At 39.7% G+C, this 27,209-nt stretch overlaps 1 protein-coding gene across 2 annotated transcripts in view; it reads right to left on the reverse strand.

Annotated features, from left to right (window-relative positions):
* EIF2B3 (eukaryotic translation initiation factor 2B subunit gamma) overlaps positions 1-27,209 on the reverse strand; it is a 146,343-nt gene that overhangs the window by 85,363 nt on the left and 33,771 nt on the right. For both annotated transcript variants that reach the window (XM_060083102.1, XM_060083095.1), the window contains exon 4: positions 5,609-5,768. In XM_060083102.1, coding sequence (XP_059939085.1) covers positions 5,609-5,768 — 160 coding nt within the window. The remainder of the gene's footprint in view (positions 1-5,608; positions 5,769-27,209) is intronic.

The raw sequence follows: 27,209 nt of genomic DNA on the forward strand, positions 1-27,209 counted from the left end.
ATAGTGAAATAATACTTTCAAAATTTTGAGGGGACAGGATTTCCAAGGGAAGTTCATACCCAGCCGCCCCCCGCAAAAAAAGTGGATATAAACTAAGAAAGAGGAAAATATGAGGTTCAAGATATGAGAGTGAAGGGTGAACCTAAAATGACAGTTACACAGCAGAGCAACTAGTCCAGAATCTAGGAGAGAGATCTTTAAGAATTTGAAATTGAGGGAAACAGTGTGTTGGAAAGTAATGAGAGGAAATTCACACAACTGGGGTTAAGTCTGAATTAGTAATAAATACATAGAAAACAAAGCAAATGAAAAAATGAGACAATTTTTAGGAAAATAAAAGGAAGAAAGAGAAAAGTAACGACATACTACAGGTTCAGCTGTGAATACCATTTACACATTCAAAATAATGTAAACATCAAATATTCAGTTAATCAACACTACAATATAAGTAACTATATTAGGAAGCTGAGGAGACTGGAAGTTTGCATATGTGTGGTGGGGGCAGAAGGTGTGGTAAAATAGAACTAAATCTTTCACTTTCATAGTAGGAAGTAAATAGATAATTCCAAAAACTAAAAATATCAAGACATAACAAAGAAAAGCATGTTATTTGAGAGGTGGGGTTAAATGTGAAAAAAAATTAGCTAAAAATGTTGAAAGTGGCCGCCTCTGAGTGAGGTGAGGAGAGACAAGATGGGGGTTGCTATTTATTGTAATATACCTTGGAGAATTACATCACTTTTAAAATTATGGGCATATAAAACATTGATAGAAATTAAAACTAAATTAAAGAAAAAAAGAAGTAGAAAGCCCAGGCTATGGAGTTAGAAGGCACGGGTTCAAGTTCTGATTCTACCACTTAGCACTGATGTAATATTGAACAACTATCCACAAAGCGCTATTAGGCCATAGATGGATATAAAAGTTGGTGAATAACAAAACTACCTAGCCCCATTCATTGGATTTTACCTTATGAGCAAATCTTGATTATTTATGCTTCTCATATAGGACTTAGCACAGATTTTATACATAGTATGTCCTAAATTCAATGACTACATCAAAATTTAATGCATTTGTTAGTCAGGGATCTGATTTCATACCAACTACCCAATCTGTACCTAAGTAAATTGCTCAACTCCTTTTTTTCAAATATCATGTCTTTAAAACATATTTCCCTGTAACTAAGACATTAACCTGTTCCCTGTATTTTGTACATGCTCCTATTACTGTACTTGTCACATTGTGATACACAATTTCTAGCATATTTGAACTTACTTCTGTATACTGTTTCCTCAATCACAAGAATTTCAGTTTTGAGTATGCAGGGATTTCAAGTCACTTCTGTTGGATATAATTAGGGAAAAAAGGGGGGAGGGGGCAGTGAGAATAGGATTGAGAAGAGAAAAAAGATAAGTAGAAGCCTAAGCAGGAATAGAAGGTTTTTGCTTTTTTTTTTTTTTTTTTTTTTGCAGTAGAGCTTTGAGAAAAATCAAGGAAGCTGAAGCAAAAGAAATATAGGCTCAGAACTGCCTGCCAGCATTTGTTAATACAGAGGGAGCTAAGCTGATTGAGAGGTGACAACCAAGTGACAGCCTTCACTTGTGAGATTCTGAAGCACTTTGATATATACTAATTCTAGTCTGAACCAAAGCTGTATATAACTCTGAGAACTAGGAAGGAGTTTGAGAAATACTACAGTGAACTGGATACGTTAAAAAACAATTTCCTAGAACTTTTTCCATTTCATATATCCCAAGAGACATGGTGGAACTATAGAGATAATAGTCAATAATTTGTGTCATAAAATCATAGTAGCATTAAACATTTGCACACAGGAATGTCCAGGGAAAGAAAAGCCCCTTAGTAAACATGTTAATCTGTAATTAAGCAAAATAAACACACTATGTTCTCACTGAAATTGAGAAAGAAGGAAATCCTGGATTTTCTAACAAGCAAGGGATGGTAAGTGGAAATTAATTATCTTTACACAACTGGTTGGTTGAATCCATATTGCGAAACCTGGATACGAAGGGCCAACTATAGTGTCAAGTAGCAGATCACATGCTTTACAAACATCTCATTTAATTCTCACACAAAAATCCCCAAAGGATTCAGTCTCATTTTACAGCTAAAGATAATGAAGTTCAGGTCAGTTAGACAATTTGTCCAAGACCACACAGTTTTTGAGTGTTGAAGCCCACACAGTCTGAACTCCAGAACCTGTGCTTTTAACAACCATGCTACAGCAGTAGCTGTTTAATTTAAAAATCTTGAAAACATTTCTAAACACAAATTAATAGGCAATGGGAATTCCCCGTCCAGTGTTTAGGACTACATGCTTCCACTGCAGGGGGCACGGGTTCAATCCCTGGTCGGGGAACTAAGATCCCACACGCTGCGTGGTGTGGCAAAAAAAAAGAAAAGAAAAGAAAAAAAAATTAATAGGCAATGTAGTGTCAGTGTGCTAAACCTATATTGCTGAAACTCGGGCTCTTATAATACCCACTCATGAATCTAACTACAGCTCAGACTCAAATTTTTAGGATTTAAACATCTAGGGCTTGAATTTACTTTCTCTTACCTCGGGGGCAAAAAGAACTACCTTTATAGGCAGGCCCTTCAACCCATTCAGTAATATCTACTTACTTGTCACCACCGGCCATAACTGAGCCAGACGCTGGGGATAAAGTGAACAAACTGGACATGACCCCTATTCTCACGGAGCTTATGGTCCAGTAGAGGAGAGAGTAAGTAAGAGAGTAGGGCTGCCATACGTAGGCAAACAAGGGGCTATAATTTCATATTAGAGGGTCAAGGAAGACCTCTCTCAGCAAATAACTTGAAGGCTAAGCTGGATTTAGAGTGCATGTGTTGTGGGTAAGGGGAGAGCATTTCTGGTAGAGAACATCATGTGTAAAGGCTTGTAGTAGGAAAAAAAAAAAACAGTCCAAAAAATCCAAACGTAAGTTTGATCCTGCCCTCCTCAGTAGCTACAGCTCCTACAAATCTGAGAAGGAAGTGGCAACAGGGCTAACGATGGTTCCTGACACATCTAGCCATTAGGCATTCTCCAATAAGCCAGTAAGAACACAGTTTGGGAAACTTGGACCTAAGGGATCTAGACTATATTGAACAGTATCTGAGAATGAGAGAACTGCAGGCTGTTCTGGCACATAAGAGCAGCCAAGAGGCAGGCCAAATACACAATGAGAAATTTAGGATTCTTTTAAAAAAATGCTTATCACTGAAATGCATAGCATTCCATGGTAAGAATTTAAAACTCAGTCATTTAGGTGAAACTTAGCCGTCAAACATAACAAAATACAGATATTGAGAGGAGTTCAAAATTTCATGTTAAGAATGAAAAGTCTTTCTATACGCAAATCTGATTATGACATTTTCTTGTTTAAAATTCCTCAAACAACTCCCCACTGTTTTGGGGATAAAGTTCAAACTCTTTAGTCTAACCCCTGTATTCTCTCCAGTACCATTTCCTGCTTCCCTGACCTCCATACTCACACTATAACCATACAGCAAGTTACCAGTATACATCATACCTTTTCAAAGAGAATAGAAGAGCCAACATAAAGTAACTTCCACTAACCACGTTGTGACAACTTAAGCATCAAAACATTTTAAACTGAATAGATAGATAATAGTTACAGTTAATTTAAAATAAAATTGTGAAAAGCTACACATTTATAATGATACTTAAGAGATAAAGGCTAATGTGTAACATAATAAAAAGTTATAATACCAAGAAGAGTAACTATAGTAGGGTATTTGATTTTCTAAAATTGTTATAAGTAGAGGAGTATGAAAAAAAGAAAACATTAATATTTGTAAAATATACATATGTTTATAAAGTCTGGATACACAGTTGTTTTTATCTGTATAGGTAGAAAAGGCTGAATACAGGGAATTGTAAGCAAACCAGACCTCACAGAAGTAGAAACTATGTCAAGAACAAAAGGACTGATCCACATGAGAAGCATACATAATAACAAGGTAGAAAGAGGATTCAACAATTGATCTGCACCAGTGATTGCTTTAGCACAAACAGCAACTAGAAAGAAGTTTCAATGCTATAATCCAAAATTACAAGTTAACCAAATGCCCTGAAGAAGAGAGCTAAAAGTACAAACTACATTACTCAAATCCTAGGAATGAACATTCTAGGTGGCTCTATTAATAATAGTCAGATACTAATAAGCCATACATAGCTTCTAATAATTGCAACAGACTGCATCAATATATAATGACAGGACAATGGGTTACATAATTCTGACTAAGAAAAACCTAAAGAACACATCATTCCAGGGAAAAACTCCAGGGAAAAAATACATCATTCCAGGAAAAACTAAAGCCTATATAAAAAGTATGATCTAACAAAGCTTTTTGGTCATAAGTTCAGTTTTGGGTTTTTTTAGTATTTATTCGGTTGCACCAGGTCTTGGTTGCAGCATGTAGAGTCCTTAGTTGCTGCTCGCTGGCTCCTTAGTTGTGGCATGTGGGATCTTTAGTTGTGGCATGCGAACTCTTAGTTGTGGCATGCATGTGGGATCTAGCTCCCTGACCAGGGATCGAACCCGGGCCCCCTGCATTGGGAGCGCAGAGTCTTAACCACTGTGCCACCAGGGAAGTCCCATGAGTTCAGTTATTAAAAGTAGCCCAGTCATAGAATCAGTGACTCAGGTTTGAAATACTCTGGGAAAAGCAATCATGAACTATGCCTTAACTAAAAATCAATTAACAAGTCAGTAAGCCAAATTCTATAACCCTGGCTGGACTAGAGTATTATTCCTTTTCTTTTTGGTCTGGTAAGATTACTATAACCCTCTGAAGATTAAAAAAAAATATAACCCACTACTAGAATTCTAGGAAATATCAAGATAAGTATGTTGTAATCCTAAGAAGACAAAGCATGGTTAATGACTATTTTGTTTATTGGCTGTTCAGGGTGATTGGTGTATTCAGAAGAATCAACCATACTAAATTTGTAATAATAATTTTAATTGCTTAAAGATATCTAATTTAATTTGTAATCAAATTTTAGTTATTTTTTAAACATTGATTTTAAATTAGATTTTTTGGTTTCTTAGTATATGTATTCAATTATTTGAGTTTTAAACACAATGCAAACAGTTCTGAGTGCTCCTCTCTGCAGACAAAAGCCTCTTGGATGGTACAGAATCTAATCAATAGTTATAAGCCTCTTCAGGGCTTCCCTGGTGGCGCAGTGGTTGAGAGTCTGCCTGCCGATGCACGGGATACGGGTTCGTACCCCGGTCCGGGAAGATCCCACATGCCGCGGAGCGGCTGGGCGCGTGAGCCATGGCCGCTGAGCCTGCGCGTCTGGAGCCTGTGCTCCGCAACGGGAGAGGCCACAACAGTGAGAGGGCCGCGTACCACAAAAAAAAAAAAAAAAAAAAAAAAAAATAGTTATAAGCCTCTTCAAATCAGGGACTGTGTCTTATTTGACTTTATGTCATCAACCTCTAGCACAGTAGAGTCAGTTCTCAATAAATGTTTCTTAAGTGAAAGCATGAATGATAATAATAATTATAAGAACCCAACAAACAAATAAATCAAACTCTAGTCTCCTTACCTGCTTTTTTTCCCCCCTTTTGACCTGGAACTGGTTCTAAGCCATCTTGACCTTTTCTCATTAACATGGCAAGTGATGCATCATGAGCTCTGAACAGGTCCACTACCTCATGTAAGGCAACATCTGTTATCAGATCACAGCTCAGGACCAGTACATCTGTCTGTCAAATGGAGAAGGGGAAAAGTCAATATCACAAAGGACAATGGATCACACAAATCATCACAGGATAAACTTACAATGTCTTCAAAGAACACAAACTGCACACTTGCTCTCAAACCTTTTTTATAGCAGTAGCACAGGTAAAATAAATGGGGTCATTCTAATTGAGCTGTGTTGGGGGAGGGTCTGGAATTCCTACCTCCCCTTTGTGTACGCCTTACTGCTGCTGTCCCTGAGGCACCTCTGGAATCCTGGGCTCTAATGTACAGAGTATGAAAACCACCACATTGTCTATTTCTGTGAGTATGGAGTTAGTGATCTTAAATTTATACATCCCTTTACAGTTCAAAAAGCACCTTGGCAAAGTCTGATGATTCAATATCGTTATGAAATACTTTATTTTAAAGCAGTCACTTTGATTGGAAGATTAGGATTGATACATATACATTATTGATACTATGTATAAAATAGATAACTAATGAGAACATACTGTATAGCACAGGGAACTCTACTTAATGCAATGTGGTGACCTAAATGGGAAGGAAATCCAAAAAAGAGGGGATATATGTATATGTATAGCTGATTCATTTTACTGTACAGTAGAAACTAACACAACATTGTAATGCAACTATACTCCCATAAAAATTAATTTAAAAAAACTTAAAGTCACTTTTCTACAATACTAGGAAATAAATAACACATGAATATATTATAATGTGCCCTTCTTTGGGAAATCAGTCTAGCTAATAAACAATTATAATACAACCTCAGGTATGTATAATAAAAGCACTCATTTAATCCTCATAACAGTACAGGTTCTGCTATTTTAAAAAGTCTGAAAAACACTGGAGTAAATTATTCCAGATTTAAGAATAAAGTAAATATCTACATGGAAACTTCTGTAAGTAGCTCCAACTTTTCTAAGATTTTAATTTAAAATCAAGATTCCTGGGCTTCCCTGGTGGCACAGTGGTTGAGAGTCTGCCTGCCGATGCAGGGGACACGGGTTCGTGCCCTGGTCCGGGAAGATCCCACATGCCGCGGAGCGGCTGGGCCCGTGAGCCATGGCCGCTGAGCCTGCGTGTCCGGAGGCTGTGCTCCGCAACGGGAGAGGCCACAACAGTGAGAGGCCCGCATACCACAAAAAACCAAAAAACAAAAAATCAAGATTCCTGCTTTGGGGGAAAATATAGATAATTTCAACTTACATTCTAGGAAAGCAAAGAATCATACTTGCTCAGGAAGTGACTCAACCATCAGAATGCCTTATCTTACTGCCTGCAATTTCTTATGCCGAATACAGAATCTGTACCAGAACCGTCATTTCTTTTTTCTACATATAACTCATTATTTATAGCTTAAACAATTCCTTTTGAAGGCCTCTTAAGTTTAAGAAGTTCAAATTTGGATTTTTTTCTACTCTTCTACTTAAAGCTCTCTTAATTTTTTCTGGATCTTAACTGAGCTAAAAAAAAAAAAGTTCCTATAAACATCTTCTTCTTAGGAAAAAAAAATTCCTTAAGTCTGCAGCTCAACCATCCAGGAACTGTCAAACATTAACAGATCAGCCCACATACATGCAAGCTAAGGAAGAAATAGCTTGCAGAATCCTACTTCTTGTTAACAATGCTTAGAAGGGAGGAAGTATGGACCATTTACTAAAGACATGTCACTTACAGCAGTACAGAAGTTGCCCCATTTCTTTATAATGAAAATGACAGTTTGTTGAAGAAAAAAAATCCTTTCTATTTTTCTAAGTTTCTTTAATAAGATGACTGATTTCTGCAAGCTGACTGTTCCACAATAAATTTAATTATTAAGTGTACTCCAGAGTGAAGAAAACGACCCCAATGCAGATGCCTCTCAAGTGGTGACAATGTTGTCTTGGAATATAAATGCTGTTATCATTCAATATCTGCAAAAAATAAATCTGTCAGCATAGTGAAGGTCAAACAAGTCCTGCCTAATTGTGAACAGTCTGCAGCCTCATTTACCTCTTTGCTTTTAGACGACTTTTTGCTAAGCTGAATGCAAAATCCCCAAGGAGCACAAGGAACAGAGCCCTCCCCTGTGTCTGGTTGCCATCTGTTCTCAGCGTGAGAAGAAAGGCTTCAGTCTGAAAGGGCAGGGCCTTGGATACAGATGGAGGTGCTATTCCATCAGGCCCTCTTCCTGCCTCTGCTCCCAGAGAATGCACCACTCTCACTGAGACCAAACACATTCCTGTCTTCTCTGCAACTCCACTTCCAAAGGAAGGTCTCTGCTGACAAACTGTACTTTGTTTCCAAAGCTAGAAATCCTGGAAGAAGAAACTAAAGTCTAAAAGGAAAATGAAATCATCCTTTCATCTTCGTAGTGCTATTTTTCTTTACATTTTAATAAAAGTTGTAACAGGAAGAAAATAAATGACTATTGTTTTTATTTTTATTCTAAAAATGCAAAGCCCACTCTAGAAATGCAAATGTTCTTCTACTAACTGGAGCCCAGAGAAAGAAAGTGGAAAAACTGTTAAGAGCCAGAAGTATTTCTGATCATGTGTGATCACAAACCATGAATAAACATAGACTGTTTGGACTGTGAAGCAACTGTATATCTTAACTTGAAAGTTCCTGGGACACACCAACCCTCAGCTGCCTTGTGTTTTGGGCGACCAGTTCTTTTCTAACACCACAGTATGCCTCATCTTCTGCAGAGACCAACTGGCATCTCCACAGACCTCCCTATTCACTATTCTAACAGTCCTCAGTGAGCTTTATCCCAAGCCTGCTCCTCTAGAGGAACCAAGGCAATGTCAAGGGCAAAAAGCACAGCTCTAAAGGACAGCAAATGTGTGCATTTTCCACCAAGTGGAAACACACAAGGTCTTCAAGGGAAAGTAGAAGATAGCACTTTAGTATTCAAGATACCCAGGAATTCAAAATTCAAACTGCTGCCAATTAGTCTTGGCTAAAGCAGACAAATAAAGTTTAGAAAACCCAATTACCAAGCCATGGCAAAGTCCAGAAATCTGTCATTATAAGAACATTTTCAATCAAGCCAAAACCATTGAGTAAAACTAGAAGAAAAAAACAAAACCGGATGTATGTGTGTGTGGTGGTAATGGTGGGGTAGGAGGTAGGGGGAGCTATGGGGACTAGCCTCTTTTCTTTTCCTGGAAGCTGTTCCATGACAGATTGTTATAAATAACACAATCTGGGAAACAACTTCCTACAGAAAGGAGAAAGAAAAACACACTTACTCCCCTGGAAAAAAACTGTCAGAGCAAGGTAACTACCATGCGTTTACCCACTCAGCACTTCCACAAACAATGGCTTATGATCCAAATCACCACCCTACACTCCACCCCTGCCCATTCGTAACTAATGAATTCAGCTACTTGGTGTGACCGTGAATGGTCACAATTTACATTACCTATGTGGTCCAATCCCAATCCAATCCCCAAGAGTAGTTTGGTGCTTTAATAATTACTGATGGCTAACTACAACGGAGACCTCACTATGCTCAATTTTGGTTGAAATACTTGGAAAAGATTCCCAGTCTGCAGTCCCCAAAGTGTTCAGCAAAGGGCCAACTGCCACTTTGTTTTTACTAAGGTCTGACCAGCAGGTGCAGGAAGGAATGACCAACTTAGTGTGTAAATAAGAAATGTGATAATCCTTAGGCTTAGAACGAAATATCCTTCCTCTGCTCCTTAGCTTATAGTGTCACCACCATCCAGGATCGGAAGACAGAAAGCTGGCCATAGCCTAGGGCTGAAGTCTTCTCTTTCCTACCCAGTACCCCTTCCTCACATCTCCTACCCAATACCCCTTCCTCACATCTCACTGGTCCCAAGTCCTCCTCTTTTATTTCCACTGCACTGTCTTAGTTCAGGCCTCAAAATATTTTTCCAGTCTTTTTTTTTTTTTAAGTTAAAAAATATATACTTATTTATTTATTTTTGGCTGCGTTGGGTCTTCGTTGCTGCGTGCGAGCTTTCTCTGGTTGTGGCAAGCGGGGGCTACTCTTTGTTGAGGTGTGCAGGCTTCTCATTGTGGTGGCTTCTCTTGTTGAGGAGCATGGGCTCTAGGCACGCGGGCTTCAGTAGTTGTGGCTTGCGGGCTCTAGAGCGCACACTCAGTAGCTGTGGCGCACGGGCTTAGTTGCTCCGCGGCATGTGGGATATTCCCAGACCAGGGCTTGAACCCATGTCCCCTGCATTGGCAGGTGGATTCTTAACGACTGCGCCACCAGGGAAGCCCTTTTCCAGTCTTTTAACTGGTCTCTCTCACAGCAGTTTTCCCATATTCTAATCCATACTCCAATTTCCACTGCTTATTTAATTTTTCTGCTTAAAGACACCCTAAAATAGTGTTGTCCAAACCAAAAAAAAAAAAAAAGATAAATATTTATCCACTTATTCCCACTTAAAATATTTATTTAAAAACACACAAATCGGGACTTCCCTGGTGGCACAGTGGATAAGAATCCGTCTGCCAATGCAGGGACTCAGGTTTGAGCCCTGGTCCGGGAAGATCCCACATGCCACGGAGCAACTAAGTCCATGCACTGCAACTACTGAGCCTGTGCTCTGGAGCCCGTGAGCCACAACTACTGAGCCCATGTGCTGCAACTACTGAAGCCCGCACGCCTAGAACCTGTCTGTGCTCCACAACAAGAGAAGCCACCACAATGAGAAGCCCACGCACCACAACAAAGAGTAGTCCCCACTCACCACAACTAGAGAATGCCCACACGGAGCAATAACGACCCAATGCAGCCAAAAATTAAAAATTAAAAAAAACCCAAAACACACAAATCACTATAAATGATATAATATGCTCTTTCTATAACATATGTAAAAATAGATTTAAAAGAAGAGATAAAATTAAAATGAACTAGATATTCTAATTTATTTATTTATTTATAGATATTCTAATATTTACCTCTGGAACTCCATCCTGCACACCTTCTGGCTTTGAGAACACTCCATTTTGGAGATCATTACTCCACAGGATTGAGTTCAAATTGCTTAGCATGACATTAAGGGTCTTCAAAATATGACTCCACCTACCTAATTCAGCCTTCTTTCTCACAATCCTCCCTCCACATAGTTAACGTTAATTTGTTAAGAGTAAACTGCCAAGAATGCATTCCCTAGTCTCTCTTTCCACCCCACCACACATTCATCAATCAAGATTCTGGTCTTGTCACAGTTATCAGAAAGGGAAGAGCCAATATATTATCTCATCTAGAGATGGAAGTCTTTTCTGATCCATTACTGACCTTAAATCACTAAACTGGATTACAATTTTTTTCCCACCTAGACTTTGAGCTTCATAAGGAGCTCTTTTATCTTTGTATCCCCAGAGTTCAACCTGGTACGGGCAAACAAAAGCATCAATAAATGTAGGCACACTTCCTGTTACCTCCTTGTCCTTGTTTAAATTTGACTCAAAGATTGAAGACCTAAATGTAAGACCGGACACTATAAACCTCTTAGAGGAAAACATAGGAAAAACACTCTGTGACGTAAACCACAGCAAGATCTTTTTGACCCACCTCCTAGGGTAAGCAAAATAAAAACAAAAAATAAACAAATGGGACCTAATTAAACTTAAAAGCTTTTGCACAGCAAAAGAAACCATAAACAAGACGAAAAGACAACCCTCAGAATGGGAGAATATATTTGCAAAACGAAGCTACAGACAAAGGATTAGTCTCCAAAATATACAAACAGCTCGTGGAGCTCAATGTCAAAAAAACAAACAACCGGGCTTCCCTGGTGGCGCAGTGGTTGAGAATCTGCCTGCCAATGCAGGGGACACGGGTTCGAGCCCTGGTCTGGGAGGATCCCACATTCCGCAGAGCAACTGAGCCCGTGAGCCACAGCTACTGAGCCTGCGCGTCTGGAGCCTGTGCTCCGCAACAAGAGAGGTCGCGATGGTGAGAGGCCCACCCACCGCGATGAAGAGTGGTCCCCGCTTGCCCCAACTAGAGAAAGCCCTCACACAGAAACGAAGACCCAACACAGCAAAAATAAATAAATTAATTAATAAACTCCTACCCCCAACATCTTCTTAAAAAAAAAAAAAAACAACCCAATGAAAAAATGGGCGGAAGACCTAAATTGACATTTCACCGAAGAAGACATACAGATGGCCAAGAGGAACATGAAAAGGGGATCAACATCAATAATTATTAAAGAAATGCAAATCAAAACTACAATGAGGTATCACCTCACGCTGGTCAGAATGGCCATCATCAGAAAATCTACAAGCGACAAATGCTGGAGAGGGTGTGGAGAAAAGGGAACCCTTTTGCACTGTTGGTGGGAATCTAAATTGATACCACCACTGTGGAGAACAGTATGGATGTTCCTTAAAAAACTAAAAAGAGAACTATCATACGACCCAGCAATCCCACTACTGGGCATATACCCTGAGAAAACCATAATTCAAAAGGACACATGTACCCCAGTGTTCACTGCAGCACTATTTACAACAGCCAGCACATGGAAACAACCTAAATGTCCAATGACAGATGAATGGATAAAGAAGATGTGGTACATGTATACAATGGATTTTTTTTTTTTTTTTTTTTTTTTGTGGTACGCGGGCTTCTCACTGTTGTGGCCTCTCCCGTTGCGGAGCACAGGCTCCGGATGTGCAGGTTCAGCGGCCATGGCTCATGGGCCCACCTGCTCCATGGCATGTGGGATCTTCCCGGACCGGGGCACGAACCCGTGTCCCCTGCATCGGCAGGCGGACTCTCAACTACTGCGCCACCAGGGAAGCCCTATACAATGGAATATTACTCAGCCATAAAAAGGAACAAAATTGGGTCATTTGTAGAGACATGGATGGACCTAGAGTCTGTCATACAGAGGGAAGTAAGCCAGAAAGAGAAAAACAAATATCGTATATTAACGTATATATGTGGAATCTTGAAAAATGGTACAGATGAACCTATTTGCAGGGCAGGAATAGAGACACAGATGTAGAGAACAGACATGTGGACATAGCGGGGAAGGGGAGGGTGTGATGAACTGGGAGATCAGGATTGACATATATACAATACCATGCGTGAAATAGATAGCTAGGTGGAACATGCTATAAAGCACAGGAAGCTCAGCTCGGTGATCTGTGACAACCTAGAAAGGTGGGACGGAGGTGGGGTGGGGTGGGAGGGAGGTCCAAGAGGAAGGGGATATAGGTATACATATAGCTGATTCATTTGATTGTACAGCAGAAACTAACACAACATTGTAAAGCAATTATACTTCAATTTAAAAAAATCAACAAGAAATCAGTATCTAAAACATATAAGGAACTCTGGCAAATTCAAGTTTTGCTTTTAGAACTTTCCAGAATTTTTTTCTGAATATATTTGATCCATGGTTGGTTGAATCTGTGGATGTAGAACCCACAGATATGGAGGGCCAAAAGTGGATGTTGTAACTTGCATGAACGTTGAAAACATGCTAAATGAAAGAAGACAGACGTGAAAGTCCACATACTGGATGATTCCATCATATGAAATGTCCAGAACAGGGAAATCTACAGAGACAGAAAGTAGATTAGTGGTTGTTTAAGGTGAACGGGGAGTGCGGGGTGGGGGGGGGGGGAGAGTAATAGTGAAACAGTTGGGGCTTCTTTCTGAGGTGTTGAAAATGTTCTAAAATTGAGTATGACGATGGTTACACGCATTTGTGAATATACTAAGAACCAGTGTGTTGTACATTCAAATGGGTGAATTGTATGATATGTGAATTATATTTCAACAAATATACATTTTTGTTTAAATAAACAAAAAAAATCTTTTTTTTTTTTTTAAACTTTTGGCTGCGTTGGGTCTTCGTTGCTGCGAGTGGGCTTTCTCTAGTTGTGGCGAACGGGGGCTACTCTTCATTGCGGTGCGCGGGCTTATCATTGCAGTGGCTTCTCTTGTTTTGGAGCATGGGCTCTAGGTGTGCAGGCTTCAGTAGTTGTGGCTCGCGGGCTCTAGAGCGCAGCCTCAGTAGTTGTGGTGCATGGGCTTAGTTGCTCCACAGCATGTGGCATCTTCCCGGACCATGGATCGAACCTGTACCCCCTGCATTGGCAAGTGGATTCTTAACCACTGTGCCACCAGGGAAGTCCAAAAAAATCCAATTTTAGATGTTTAGAAGCATCAGACTTTCTGACAGAGCTGAGTACCCTTTGTAGATACTGTGACTGTTTGGAGTTAGGACAGGGATCACAGAGGTAATTTGGCAGCTTCCGGGCCTCCCTGGTGGCGCAAGTGGTTGAGAGTCCGCCTGCCGATGCAGGGGATACGGGTTCGTGCCCCGGTCTGGGAGGATCCCATATGCCGCGGAGCGGCTGGGCCCGTGAGCCATGGCCGCTGAGCCTGCGCGTCCGGAGCCTGCGCGTCCGGAGCCTGTGCTCCGCAACGGGGGAGGCCACAACAGTGAGAGGCCCGCATACCGCAAAAATAAATAAATAAATAAATAAATAAATAAAATTTGGCAGCTTCCTAAAGCAATGAGGCAGGGGACGAACCTGCTGCCTCCAAAGAAGAAAAGACAGAGATATTTCAAAGGAAAAAAGATGCTGCTGTCCTGGACAGCATGGCTAGAGGGTGATATGCTACACTTATAATTTTAAAATGTAGGTTCAATACTTATAGTCATAATATTTTTAGTTGATTCACCTTCCTACATTAAGTTTTGCCTCTTCAGTACAGAACAAATAGAATTCTACTCATCTTTCCTGTGTGAAGCTAAGAACTAACTGAGAATGTGTTAATTTCTGTTAAATGAGTTCTACATAAAAATGCTGGTCACTTCTCTTCCAGGATTTAGATATCTGTAATTTAATTTTAATCTCCAAATGCACTGATATTAATAGAGAAATAACAAAAGCTTTTTGTTCTCTCAAATCAAACCTTTGCTTTGAAATAATTTATTATTCTGAATTTATATTAAATAATTTCATTCTTTTTCTTCATGTCACACACAAATACTTCACAGGATAAATGCATCATTGCCTCATTTCAGACCACAGAGTATGCTCTTACATTACATATTTTCTGCCTGTAACATGAATATTAATTTTTATTTATTTATTTATTTATTTTTAGCTGTGTTGGGTCTTCGTTTCTGTGCGAGGGCTTTCTCTAGTTGTGGCAAGCGGGGGCCACTCTTCATCGTGGTGTGCAGGCCTCTCACTATCACGGCCTCTCTTGTTGCGGGGCACAGGCTCCAGATGTGCAGGCTCAGTAGTTGTGGCTCACGGGCCTAGTTGCTCCGCGGCATGTGGGATCTTCCCAGACCAGTGTTCGAACCCGTGTCCCCTGCACTGGCAGGCAGATTCTCAACCACTGTGCCACCAGGGACGCCCTTGAATATTAATTTTATCCTGAAGTATATGACATAGAAATAGTGTCTAGTTTACTTAGAAACCAGAAAGCTCGGAAGAAGATCAGCAGAGGGCTGTGAAAGAGGGGAGTTTATAACAATATGAGAAACAGACAATTAACTAGTTAAAAAAAAAAAGAAACTAAAATCAAGGTTTTATCACCCCCCAAAAGTAACTTCTAAGATTAGATATGTTTATTTTTCCTATTAATTCCACATGTGACTTTGATAAGTCATTCCCTCTTTGGGCCTCAGTTTCCTCATCTATAAGATGAGAGGGCTGCACCAACTCTGAAGTCCTTCATGGCATAAAACGGTATGATTACAAGGGTCAAGCTATTCTCAGTTCTTTATCTAGAGCTATGCTCTGGGTTCAGTGGCATTAATGATGGTGGTGACCCTAAAGTCCTGAGTTTCTAATCCACTTTGGGAATCATGATGAAAGATTAAATCATGTTAAGTATAATTTTTTTTTATATTTTATTTATTTATTTGGTTGTGCCCTGTCAGTTGCGGCAGATGGGCTCCTTAGCTGTGGCATGCATGTGGGATCTAGCTCCCTGACCAGGGATCGAACCCAGGCCCCCTGCATTGGGAGCATGGAGTCTTAACCACTGCACCACCAGGGAAGTCCCTAAGTATAATTTTGAGGCTCAGCACATTTAATTAAACTTGAATTCTTTCTGCACGACATGGGGAATATAGTAAATATTTTATAATACCTATAATAGAGTATAACCTTTAAGAATTGTGAATCACTGTATTGTACACCTGTAACATACACTATTTATATCAACTATATTTCAATTAAAAATAAATTAAAATAAATAAATAAACTTGAATTAATTTGAAAGCCATAATCCATGTATGGCATGTATGGCAATTCTCAGTTAAGTCAGTTAGGCCCAAAAATCCAGAATCAGGTAACCATTCTGGTTAAAGAGAATGCAACAATCCAAGTTAATTCATTAAAGGATGTGTCTCTGAACACCTTTTTAGCAACAGCCTGACTAACCACATACTTTTAGAATTCCAATCCATAAAGATTCCAGTTCAAAAACTAGTTACACTCTACCTGCTACTGTCAGTTCAACTGGTTCTCTAAGGCTATGCTATCTCTAAGTTGATGGCAAAGACAAGTAACTTAAAATTGGACAGCATTTTACCATTTACAAAGCTCTTACATATACTTTATTTCATTTAATTCTAAATTCATGTAATTCTAAAATATCAATATAGTTAAACTCATTTTATAGACAAAAAAATAGGCTCAGAAACACTATGTGATCTGCCCCTTTGCCATCACATTGCCTTCCAAAATACACACACACACACACACACACACACACACACACACCCTAACAATAATAGTGGTGCTAAACAAATCTGTGTCCTCTTTATACATACCCATGTTACATTTAAGTTTGGTCAGGCATCTTATTATTTAAAACTAAATCATACTTAATGAAAAACTAGAAGATAGGTTGTATTTCAAAATAATATGTATGATACTTGAAAACTGTAAAGTACTGTATGATTATAAGACTTTGCTTTTATTGAAATTAATAAATCTGTGATCATTTTGAAATGTATAAAAATATCAATCATTATGTTGTACAACCTGAAACTAATATAATATTGTAAGTCCATTAATTATACTTCAATAAAAAATTAATACATCTCTTATAATAATGACCTCCAGATCACAGAATGTAAATAACACCACTGTGACTTGCACTGTTCAGACCACATTTCTGAACATCACATTCTGAAAGAGACACTGACAAATCAGAGAGGTCAGAGGAAGTTACAGGGATACTGACGGGTCTGCAAATTATGGGAACTAGCAATCCTTAAACAGGAGAAGAGAAGAACTTGGGGATCCAATAACTGAAAGGCTGCCACTGGAAGAGGAAGATCATGTGTTTTGATTGCTCAAGGACAGAATATGATCAAAAAGTAGAAATTTAAGAGGAGCACTGATGAGGGACTTCCCTGGCAGTCCAGTGGTTAAGACTCTGTGCTTCCACTACAGGAGGCACAGGTTTGATCCCTGGTCAGGGAACTAAGATCCCGCATGCCACATGGTGTGGCCAAAAAAACAAAACAAAACAAAACAAAAAAGAAGCAGTGATGAGTTCAACATTACAAAAAACATTCTGATACCTAGAAGCTCATGAAAAATACCCATTGGAGGTTTTCAAACACAACCTAGCATAACCTCCATGGGAATACATTCTTGTGGAGGGTAAAAGATTAGATTAGATGTCTAATTCTAAGGTCCTAACAGTCTATCACTCTTGATTATAAAAGAACCGAAGGAATTGTTTAGGACGTTTTCTCTGTCCTTCATACTGTCCTCCAACCAAAGGGCCCAGAGATGGAGTAAGTAAACTCCTTACTCATTATCATTTCCAGGCCATTTCTCTCACTCCATTACCCCAGTTCATGACATGAAGCACGTGACAACAGACAAAATCACCTACTGCTCCTTGTTGCAGTCAGCTACAGAACTCCCTTGTCACCCTTCTCCTTCTTTAGAGATGGTGAAAGTTTTAAGTAAAGATGATAGATTGAAGAGGCACAACTATATTTCCCTTTCCCAAAACATCAATGGAATAATAGTAATAGGATATTTTAAATGGGCATAAATGCACAAAAACAGGAAAAATGGGAGAGAATACAACACTGAAAACAATGACTCCTAAGTCAGTCGTAGGAAAACTGAGAACCAACTCAGTTTATAGCAGACTCCCCAAAAGGCTCAGAAACTGATATGAGTAGAAAGCTGGGAAGGGAGGGGTTAAAATAAAAAGGCCCTTTGAAAGATCCCTTTTTTCTACTCTGTGCAACCCAACTACTGCACAGGTCCCACCGCTGTAGATGGCTGAAGAGAATAAAATAGAGGATATCTGGACTGGGGAAGAAGCATAATCACAGCTGGCAGTAGGGAGAGGGGATGGACCTTAGAGAAAAGGGGGGATTAAAAAAAAAAAGAATACAGGGCTTCCCTGGTGGCACAGTGGTTGAGAGTCTGCCTGCTGATGCAGGGGACACAGGTTCGTGCCCCGGTCCGGGAAGATGACATGCTGCAGAGCGGCTGGGCCCATGAGCCATGGCCGCTGGGCCTGCGCGTCCAGAGCCTGTGCTCCACAACGGGAGAGGCCCGCGTACCACCAAAAAAAAAAAAAAAAAAGAATACATACAGGATTCTGAGACACCCACTTCCCCTCCCTGCCCTGACCCTCATTCATTTCCTCGAATGCCAGCAGAAAGAGAAAAAACCTAAAGATACAGATGTAAGAGATTCCCTTGAAAGAGCCCAACCACATTACCATATCACCCCCTTACAGTGAAGCTCATAGTCAACAGGCTCCACCCATACACAAAATTTGAACAAAAAGATAAAAAAATGGAAAATATGAGAGAAAAGATAAGAAAATTAGAGTACCAGTCTAAGAGATCCATTATCAGAATAGTAAGTTTCCAGGAAAAAAAAAACAGAAAAAAATAGATAAGAATCATCAACAAAATGATTTTTTTAAGTTCCCCTAAACTGAAGGACATGAATATCCAAGTTGAAAGGTTTCACTGAGTGGAGGGTTCACATGGATAAAACAGATTCACATGAAAGTACATCATCATGAAATTTCAGAACACTTGGGACAAAGAGAAGATGATACAAATTTCCAGAGAAAAAGGTGATCAGATTCAAAAGATTAGTAATTACAAAAGACTTAACAACATTGGAAGGTAAAGACAATGGAGCAATGCCTTCAAAATTCTTAAGGATCAGCTTTTCAACTGAGAATTCTATTCCTTATCAAACTATCAATCAAGTATGAGGGTAGAATAAAGAGATTTTCCAGGCATGCAAGGTCTCAAAAAATTTAGCTCCCAAACAAATTTTGTCAGGAAGCTCTAGTATGTTTTTCAGAAAAACAAGGGAGTAAATCAAGAAAAAGGAAAATATGGATTCCAGGAAATTGAAGAAAAGAGGCAAAGTAAATCCTCATGATGGTGAAGGGAGATGACAGAATGATAACTACACACACACCAGGCATGGAAGGCAATCACTACTACTCTGGGAGAGACTTCTTTAGGAAGATGAAATTGACAGAACAGCTGAGGAGTCTAAATATCTTGAAAGACGATTAGAAAACCAGTAAAAAGTTGGGGTTAATCAATAAGTTCACAGAAAACTAAGCATAGGAAAGACAAGCTATGATTATAACCTTGAAGGGAAAAAAATGGTGTGGCAAAGGAAAGAAACTGTAGATCACCACAAGGCTCAGCAGTTTACATGGTCAAACTACACAGTCAAACACTAAATACTGATCTTCCAAAATTACAATATAACTATATTAGAAGGAGCAAAATCCTCATCTGTCATAGTAGGGAATCAATAAGTAGTGTCTAAAACAGAAAGTAACCATTTAAGCATGTTATTTAGAGATACAAAGGTAAAAAGCAAAATCATTAGATAAAAGAAGAGAATGTGATTACCTTTATGGTAAAGACTATGAGGAGAGGGCGACAGGGGACTAAAATTTTTAGGGACAAACTCTGAACTGCTGAACTCTTTAAATGATGTGTACACATAACTTTGATAAATATTCATTAAGATTAAAAAAAACTGCTTTAGAACTATCTTCCTCTGTTTCATTCCTTCTTTTATTACCTCAGTAATTTCAACATCCTTATGTTAGGGTTCCTTGACCTCACTGCTGATTATTTTTTGCTCCACCTCACTCAACCATTTTGTCATACTCTATTCCTTGGCATTACCAATAACTGCACTATCTCCAAAGTCTCATTTTAAAATATCCTATTAATTCATAAAACACATATTGAACCCTTAATATGACCAGGTACTATTTTAGGGGCTAAAGACATAGCAGTGGACAAAACAAAAATCCCTGTCCTCACTGAGCTTACATCCTATTCTTTGACCACCACCTTCTCCTATTTTTCCAACTCACTTACTTTGGTACTCTGAATCCAGCAATTCTGATTCTAACAGGATCCTTGATTCATTCACTACACTGATTTTTCACATCCTTGTTCCCCTGCTGACCTCACTTACACAGCTTATGGTGATCAATCACTATAATTACTCCCTTATATACATCTTTGCCTTCCTCACCACTCTATACCTTGTACTCATCTGGCAAAGCTCCAATGTTGGATAAATCCCAGTTCTTTGCCTACTTTACACCTGAATCCAAGAAGCTGAACACAGGTGAAAAAAACTCATAACAGTATTTGCTAGACTTATTTTATTTATTTTATTTTTAAATTTATTTATTTATTTAATTTTGGGTTGCATTGGGTCTTCGTTGCTGTGCGTGGGCTTTCTCTAATTGCTGCGAGCGGGGGCTACTCTTCGTTGCGGTGCACAGGCTTCTCTTGTTGCAGTGGCTTCTCTTGTTGGGGAGCATGGGCTCTAGGCGTGCGGGCTTCGGTAGTTGTGGCTCGCGGGCTCTAGAGCACAGGCTCAGTAGTTGTGGCGCACGGGCTTAGTTGCTCCGTGGCATGTGGGATCTTCCCGCACCAGGGCTCGAACCCGTGTCCCCTGCATTGGCAGGCAGATTCTTAACCACTGCGCCACCAGGGAAGTCCCGACATTGGCTTTAAATACCATTTAATTTGTTGATGATCCCCAGGTTTGTATGTCGAGCCCTGACTTTTTCATTATTATTGTATTTGTTATGGTGATCAGTGATCAGTAATCTTTGATGTTACTTTTGTAATTTTTCGGGGGTGCTATGAACTGCACCCATTAAGACTGCAAACAACAGATAAATGCTGTGTGTCTTCTGACTGCTTTACCAACTTGTCGCCCTCCCCTACCTCGGACTTCCCTAAGACACAACAATATTGAAATTAGGTCAATTAATTAATAATCGTACAATGGCCACTAAGTGTTCAAATGAAAGGCAGAGTCGCATGTTTCTCACTTGAAATCAAAAGCTAGAAATGATTAAGCTTAGTGAGGAAGGCACGTCGAGAACTGAGACAGACCGAAAGCTGGACTCTTGTGCCACAGCCAACTTGTGAATGCAAAGGAAAAGTTCTTAAAGGAAATTAAAAGTACTAATCCAGTGAACACACGAATAAGAAAGTGAAACGGCCTTACTGCTGATATGGAGAAAGTTTTAGTGATCTGGATAGAAGATCAACCAGCCACAACATTCCCTTAAGCCAAAGCCTAAGCCAGAGAAAGGCCCTTACTCTCTTCAATTCTATGAAGGCTGAGAGAGGGGAGGAAGCTGCAGAAGAAATGTTTGAAGCTAACAGAGGTTCATTCATGGGGTCTAAGGAAAGAAGCCATCTCCATAACACCAAAGTGCAAGGTGAAGCAGCAAGTTATCCAGAAGATCTAGCTAAGATAATCAGTGAAGGTGGCTACACTAAACGACAGATTTTCAATGTAGGTGAAATAGCCTTATATTGGAAGAAGATGCCATCTAGGACGTTCATAGCTAGAGAGGAGAAGTCAATGTCTGGCTTCAAAGCTTCAAAGGACAGGCTGACACTCTTGTTAGGGGCTAATGCAGCTTTAAGTTGAAGCCAATGCTCATCTACCATTCCAGAAATCCTAGAGCCCTTCAGAATTATGTTAAATCTACTCTGCCTATGCTCTACAAATGGAACAACAAAGCCTGGATGACAACACATCAGTTTACAACATGGTTTACTGAATACTTTAAGCCAACTGTTGAGATCTACTGCTCAGAAAAAAAAAAAAAGATTCATTTCAGAATATTACTGCCCACTGATAATACACCTAGTCACCCAAGAGCTGTGATGGAAGTGTACGAGATTAATGTTGTTCTCATGCCTGTTAACACAACATCCATTCTGAAGCCCATGGATCAAGGAGTCATTTTGACCTTATTATTTAAGAAATACATTTCATAAGGCTATAGCTGCCATAGACAGTGATTCCTCTGATGGACTTAAGCAAAGTAAATTGAAAACCTGGAAAGGATTCACTATGTTAGATGCCATTAAGAACATTCGTGATTCATGGGAAGAGGTCAAAATATCAATATTAACAGGAGTTTGGAAGAAACTGATTCCAACCTTCTCGGATGACTTTGAGGGGTTCAAGACTTCAGTGGAGAAAGTAACTGCAGGTATAGTGGAAATAGCAAGAGAACTAGATTTAGAAGTGGAGCCTGAAGATGTGACTGAATAGCTGCAACCTCATGATAAAACTTTAATGGATGAGGAGTTGCTTCTTACAGATGAGCAAAGAAAACGGTTTCTGGAAATGGACTCTACTCCTGGTGGAGATGCTGTGAAGATTGTTGAAATGACAACAAAGGTTCAGAATATTACACAAACTTGGTTGATAAAGCAGCAGCACAGTTTGAGAAGACTGACTCTAATTTTGAAAGAAGTCCTACTGTGGGTAAAATGCTGTCAAGTAGCACTGCATGCAACAGAAAAATTGCTAGTGAAAGGAAAAGTCAATCAATGCGGCAAACTTCACTGTTGTCTTATTTTAAGAAATTGCCGCAGTGACTCCACCCTTCAGCAACTATCACTCTGATTGGTCAGTAGCCACCAACATCAAGGCAAGACCCTCCACCAGCAAAGATTACCACTTGCTGAAGGCTCAGATGATGGTTAGCATTTTTTAGCAATAAAGTACTTTTAAAATTAAGGTATGTACATTGTGTTGTTGTTTTTTTTAAAACATTTTTAATTTCTTTAATGTTGTATCTATTTTATTTATTTATTTTTGGCTGCACTGGGTCTTCATTGCTGCATTCAGCCTTTCTCTAGTTGCGGCGAGTGGGGGCTACTCTTCATTGTGGTGCACGGGCTTCATTGCGGTGGCTTCTCTTGTTGTGGAGCACGGGCTCTAGGCGCGCAGGCTTCAGTAGTTGTGGCACATGGGCTCAGTAGCTGTGGCGCACAGGCTTAGTTGCTCTGCAGCATGTGGGATCTTCCAGGATCAGGGCTCGAACCCATGTCCCCTGCATTGGCAGGCAGATTCTTAACCACTGTGCCACCAGGGAAGCCCCTGTATATTGTTTTTAAAGGCATAATACTATTGCACATTTAACAGACTACAGTATAGTGTAAACATAACTTTTATGTGTACTGGGAAACCAAAAACTTCATGTAATTCACTTCATTGCAATATTCAGTTTATTGTAGTAGTCTGGAACTGAACCCTCTGAGGTATGCCCGTACAGTTTTACTTTCCATTAAGCAGCTGAAGTAATCTTTTAAAAGCATAAACCACATGATGTCACTCAATATCCCCCAAAGTTTCCCAACAGAGAATAAAATCTAAGTTCCAAATTCTTACTACAGTCTATAAGATCCTTTATGATATGGTTCTTACCCAACCCTCAGGCCTCATATGCTACCATTCAACTACTTAATTACTGTGCTCCAGTCACACTAGTCTTGCTGCTTCTCAAACATACTAAACTTATTCCTACCTCAGGGTCTTTGCTATTCTCTCTGCGAGGAAAGATCTTCTTATGGCTCACTACCCTACATCATTATGGTTTCTTCTCAAATATTATCTCCTGTCTAAAAGAGCTCTCCTTCCTCCACCACTTTTTTTTAATTGAAGTATAATTGATTTACAATGTTGTGTTAATTTCTGATGTACAGAAAAGTGCCTCAGTTATACACATAACTGAGTGTACACATATATACATTCTTGTTTATATTCTTTTCCATTATGGTTTATCCCAGGATATTGAATATAGTTCCCTGTGCTATACAGTAGGACCTTGTTGTTTATCCATTTTATATGTAATAGTTTGCACCTACTAACCCCGAATTGCCAGTCCATCCCTCCCCCACCCTCCATCCCCCTTGGTAACCACAAGTCTGTTCTCTATGTCTGTGAGTCTGTTTCTGTTTCATAGATAGGTTCATTTGTGTCGTATTTTAGATTCCACATACAAGTTTGAAATATATGTTTGCTATATGTCTTTCTCCTTCTGACTTACTTCACTTAGTATGATAATCTCTAGTTGCATCCATGTTGTTGCAAATGGCATTATTTTGTTCTTTTTTATGGCTGAGTAGTATTCCATTGTATATTTGTACCACATCTTATTTACCCATTCATCTGCTGATGGACATTTAGGTTGTTTCCATGTCTTGGCTATTGTTTCCTCCGCCACTCTTTATCCCCTTATCAGACTTCTTAAAAGAAAATATTTATTTATTTATTTGGCTGTGCTGGGTCTTAGTTGCGGCATGCGGGGTCTTCGTTGCCGTGTGCAGGATCTTTTAGTTGCAGCATATGGGATCGTTAGTTGCAGCATGCAGGTTCTTTTTAGTTGCGGCATGTGGGATCTTTTAGTTGTGGCATGCGGGACCTTCAGTTGTAGCATGTGAACTCTTAGTTGCGGCATGTGGGATCTAGTTCCCTGACCAGGGATCAAACCCGGGCCCCCTGCATTGGGGGTGCGGAGTCTTAGCCACTGGACAACCAGGGAAGTCCCCTGACTTTATTTTTCTTCTTAGCACTTGTTATCACCTGAAATTATTTATTTATTGTTTCCTTATTTATTATATCTCTCTCTCTCCTTAAAAAGTAACTCCATGAGGGCAGGGATCTTGTTTATCTGGTTTACCACTGTATTTCTAGAATAGCACCTGGCATATAGCAGGTGTTCAATACATATTTGTGAATAAATGAAAAATACGAATATTTTATAGATGAATTAAATGCAAACTTGGAATGAACTTGTAATATCATCAAAGGTGACATAGCTAGTAAGTGATGGAACAAGAATTAGAATCCAGGTCTACCTGTTTTTGTGAAAGTCTGTATTCTTTTCACTATGCCATCCTACCTCTTCAATAAAATAAAAGAAAATAATCCTCCCTCTGGGATAACCTGCTTGGGGTAGAGGGCCAGTCATGTCAGTAAACATAAGGCTTGGTGGGAACTTACAGATGTAGATAAAGTGAACACCAGACGGCCAATGTTATGATCCCTCTGGTCTACAATCACTGAATCTCATCCACTCACGCTTAGACTCACATAAACATCTGTGTCTATATGAAAGGAGTAAGAAGCTTGTTCCAAGTGTTTACAAAGAGCTTACCTCCATCTGTCATTCATTAAAAACAAATATTGAGGGGCTTCCCTGGTGGTGCACTAGTTAAGAATCTGCCTGCCAATGCCTGGGACAGGGGTTCAATCCCTGGCCCAGCAAGATCCCACATGCTGCGGAACAACTAAGCTCATTCACCACAACTACTGAGCCTGCACTCTAGAGCCTGAGAGCCACAACTACTGAGTCTGCGCTCTAGAGCCCACGAGCCACAACTACTGAAGCCCATGTGCCTAGAGTCCATACTCCACAACAAGAGAAGCCACCACAGTGAGAAGCGCAACGCACCACAACGAAGAGTAGCCCCCGCCTGCTGGAACTAGAGAAAGCCCACGTGCAGCAACAAAGACACAACGCAGACCCAACGCAGCCAAAAATAAATAAATAAATTTATTTAAAAAACCCCAAAACCAAACAAATATTGAACATCTTCTCTATGAGAGGCCCAGATATGGTTCTTATTCCGCAGTCTAGTGCAGGGAGATGATGATTTAACAGATAATTTAAATCCTCTGTGTGATTACAGAAAAATGGTGCTAAACCAGTCTTAGAAAGCTAGGGAAAGCTTGCTGGAGCAGATGATACCCAAGGTAAGAGCTGAAAAAAGGTTGGGTAGCTACAGCCTTCTTCAAATGAACTCTCTGGTCATGATGACAGAATCCTTACTGACTTCCCACAAATTGTACATAAGGGTCCATTTCACTGGTCAGGCTATGGTGTTACCTTATCATTCAGAGCAGGACAGGTGGCCCAACCAAGAGTTTCAAAAAACCTAAGCTATGTGGGCTGCTTGTCACCCAAAGGTAAAGAGAGTTTGTGATGACAGCCTGGGCTTTCTATCATAATCCTAATGATCACATTTCCCCCCTACCCTACAGCCCTCATTCCATGAAAGCTTCCCTACAGAAGGAAAGAGACTCAAAGGAATCAAGCTCACACAGAACTTGCAAGTTTTCTGGCTACCAAATGTGGTACAGGGCTGTAGAAATCCCATCCCACAGACCAGAGTTCCAACAAGGGTAAGATGAAAGCACTTCAAGCTTGTGGACACATATACTAGATTAGTACAGTCAAGAGAAAAGCTCCATCGAGATTTCCTGGAGGGGGTATGGGAAATGGAAGAAAAGGTTCAAAAATTCCATCATCTAACTTTTTAACTTCTATCTGTCGTAACTCCTGGGTTTTCTCTATGCCACCAGCAGGCTCAACGGAGGCATCATCGAGGATACACTGAGCCCCTCCCGGGCAACCACAGCCTACCAAAGCAGTCATAAGAAGGAAAGTTACCACTTAAAAAAGTCTTCAAGCAAGTTGGGGCCAAGTTCTCAGATCTTCCCCTGACCAAAGTGTACTCATTTTTTTCAAGCAGATAGAAATCTGCCAAAAACAAATCCTTGGGCAAAATGAAAGGTTCCAGGAAAGAATGACAGAGATTTGTAATTTGATAAAGACATCAAGCACTCAACTGAAAACAACTTGCACCTAGCTTTTTGAACACCTAAAAATAGCACATATGCTCAATCTTTCTAATAAGCTGTCTCTCCAATGGGGATTTCATCAGCATAGTTTGTTCTTTGTTGTAGCATGTTAGCTGTTTCATAAGACATGTGACAATAGTTTTTTTTCTACATCAAAGGACTTAAATAACTAAACCTCTAACTAATGTGTTGGTATCATTATCCCTATTTCCTTCATTGTGAAACTGAGGCAGGGGGTAAATGAGGTCTGCCTGACACCAAAGAAAGATTCCTGTCTAGATTTGATAGAAAATTATCAGCTCCACAATCCCTAAATTAAGAGAAGCCATGAGACCTGCAATATAAGATAAGTGCTTTAAACACAGGCTACAGAACTCCATTATAGATTTAGTCTGCTGAGGCCTCTTAAATATACTTCACTAACCTGTTCCCAAAACACGTATCTAAGGAATACACTGTTTCTAAAGCACAAAAATGGC

This window comes from Mesoplodon densirostris, chromosome 2 (genome assembly GCF_025265405.1).
Source record: "Mesoplodon densirostris isolate mMesDen1 chromosome 2, mMesDen1 primary haplotype, whole genome shotgun sequence".
NCBI lineage: Eukaryota > Metazoa > Chordata > Mammalia > Artiodactyla > Ziphiidae > Mesoplodon > Mesoplodon densirostris.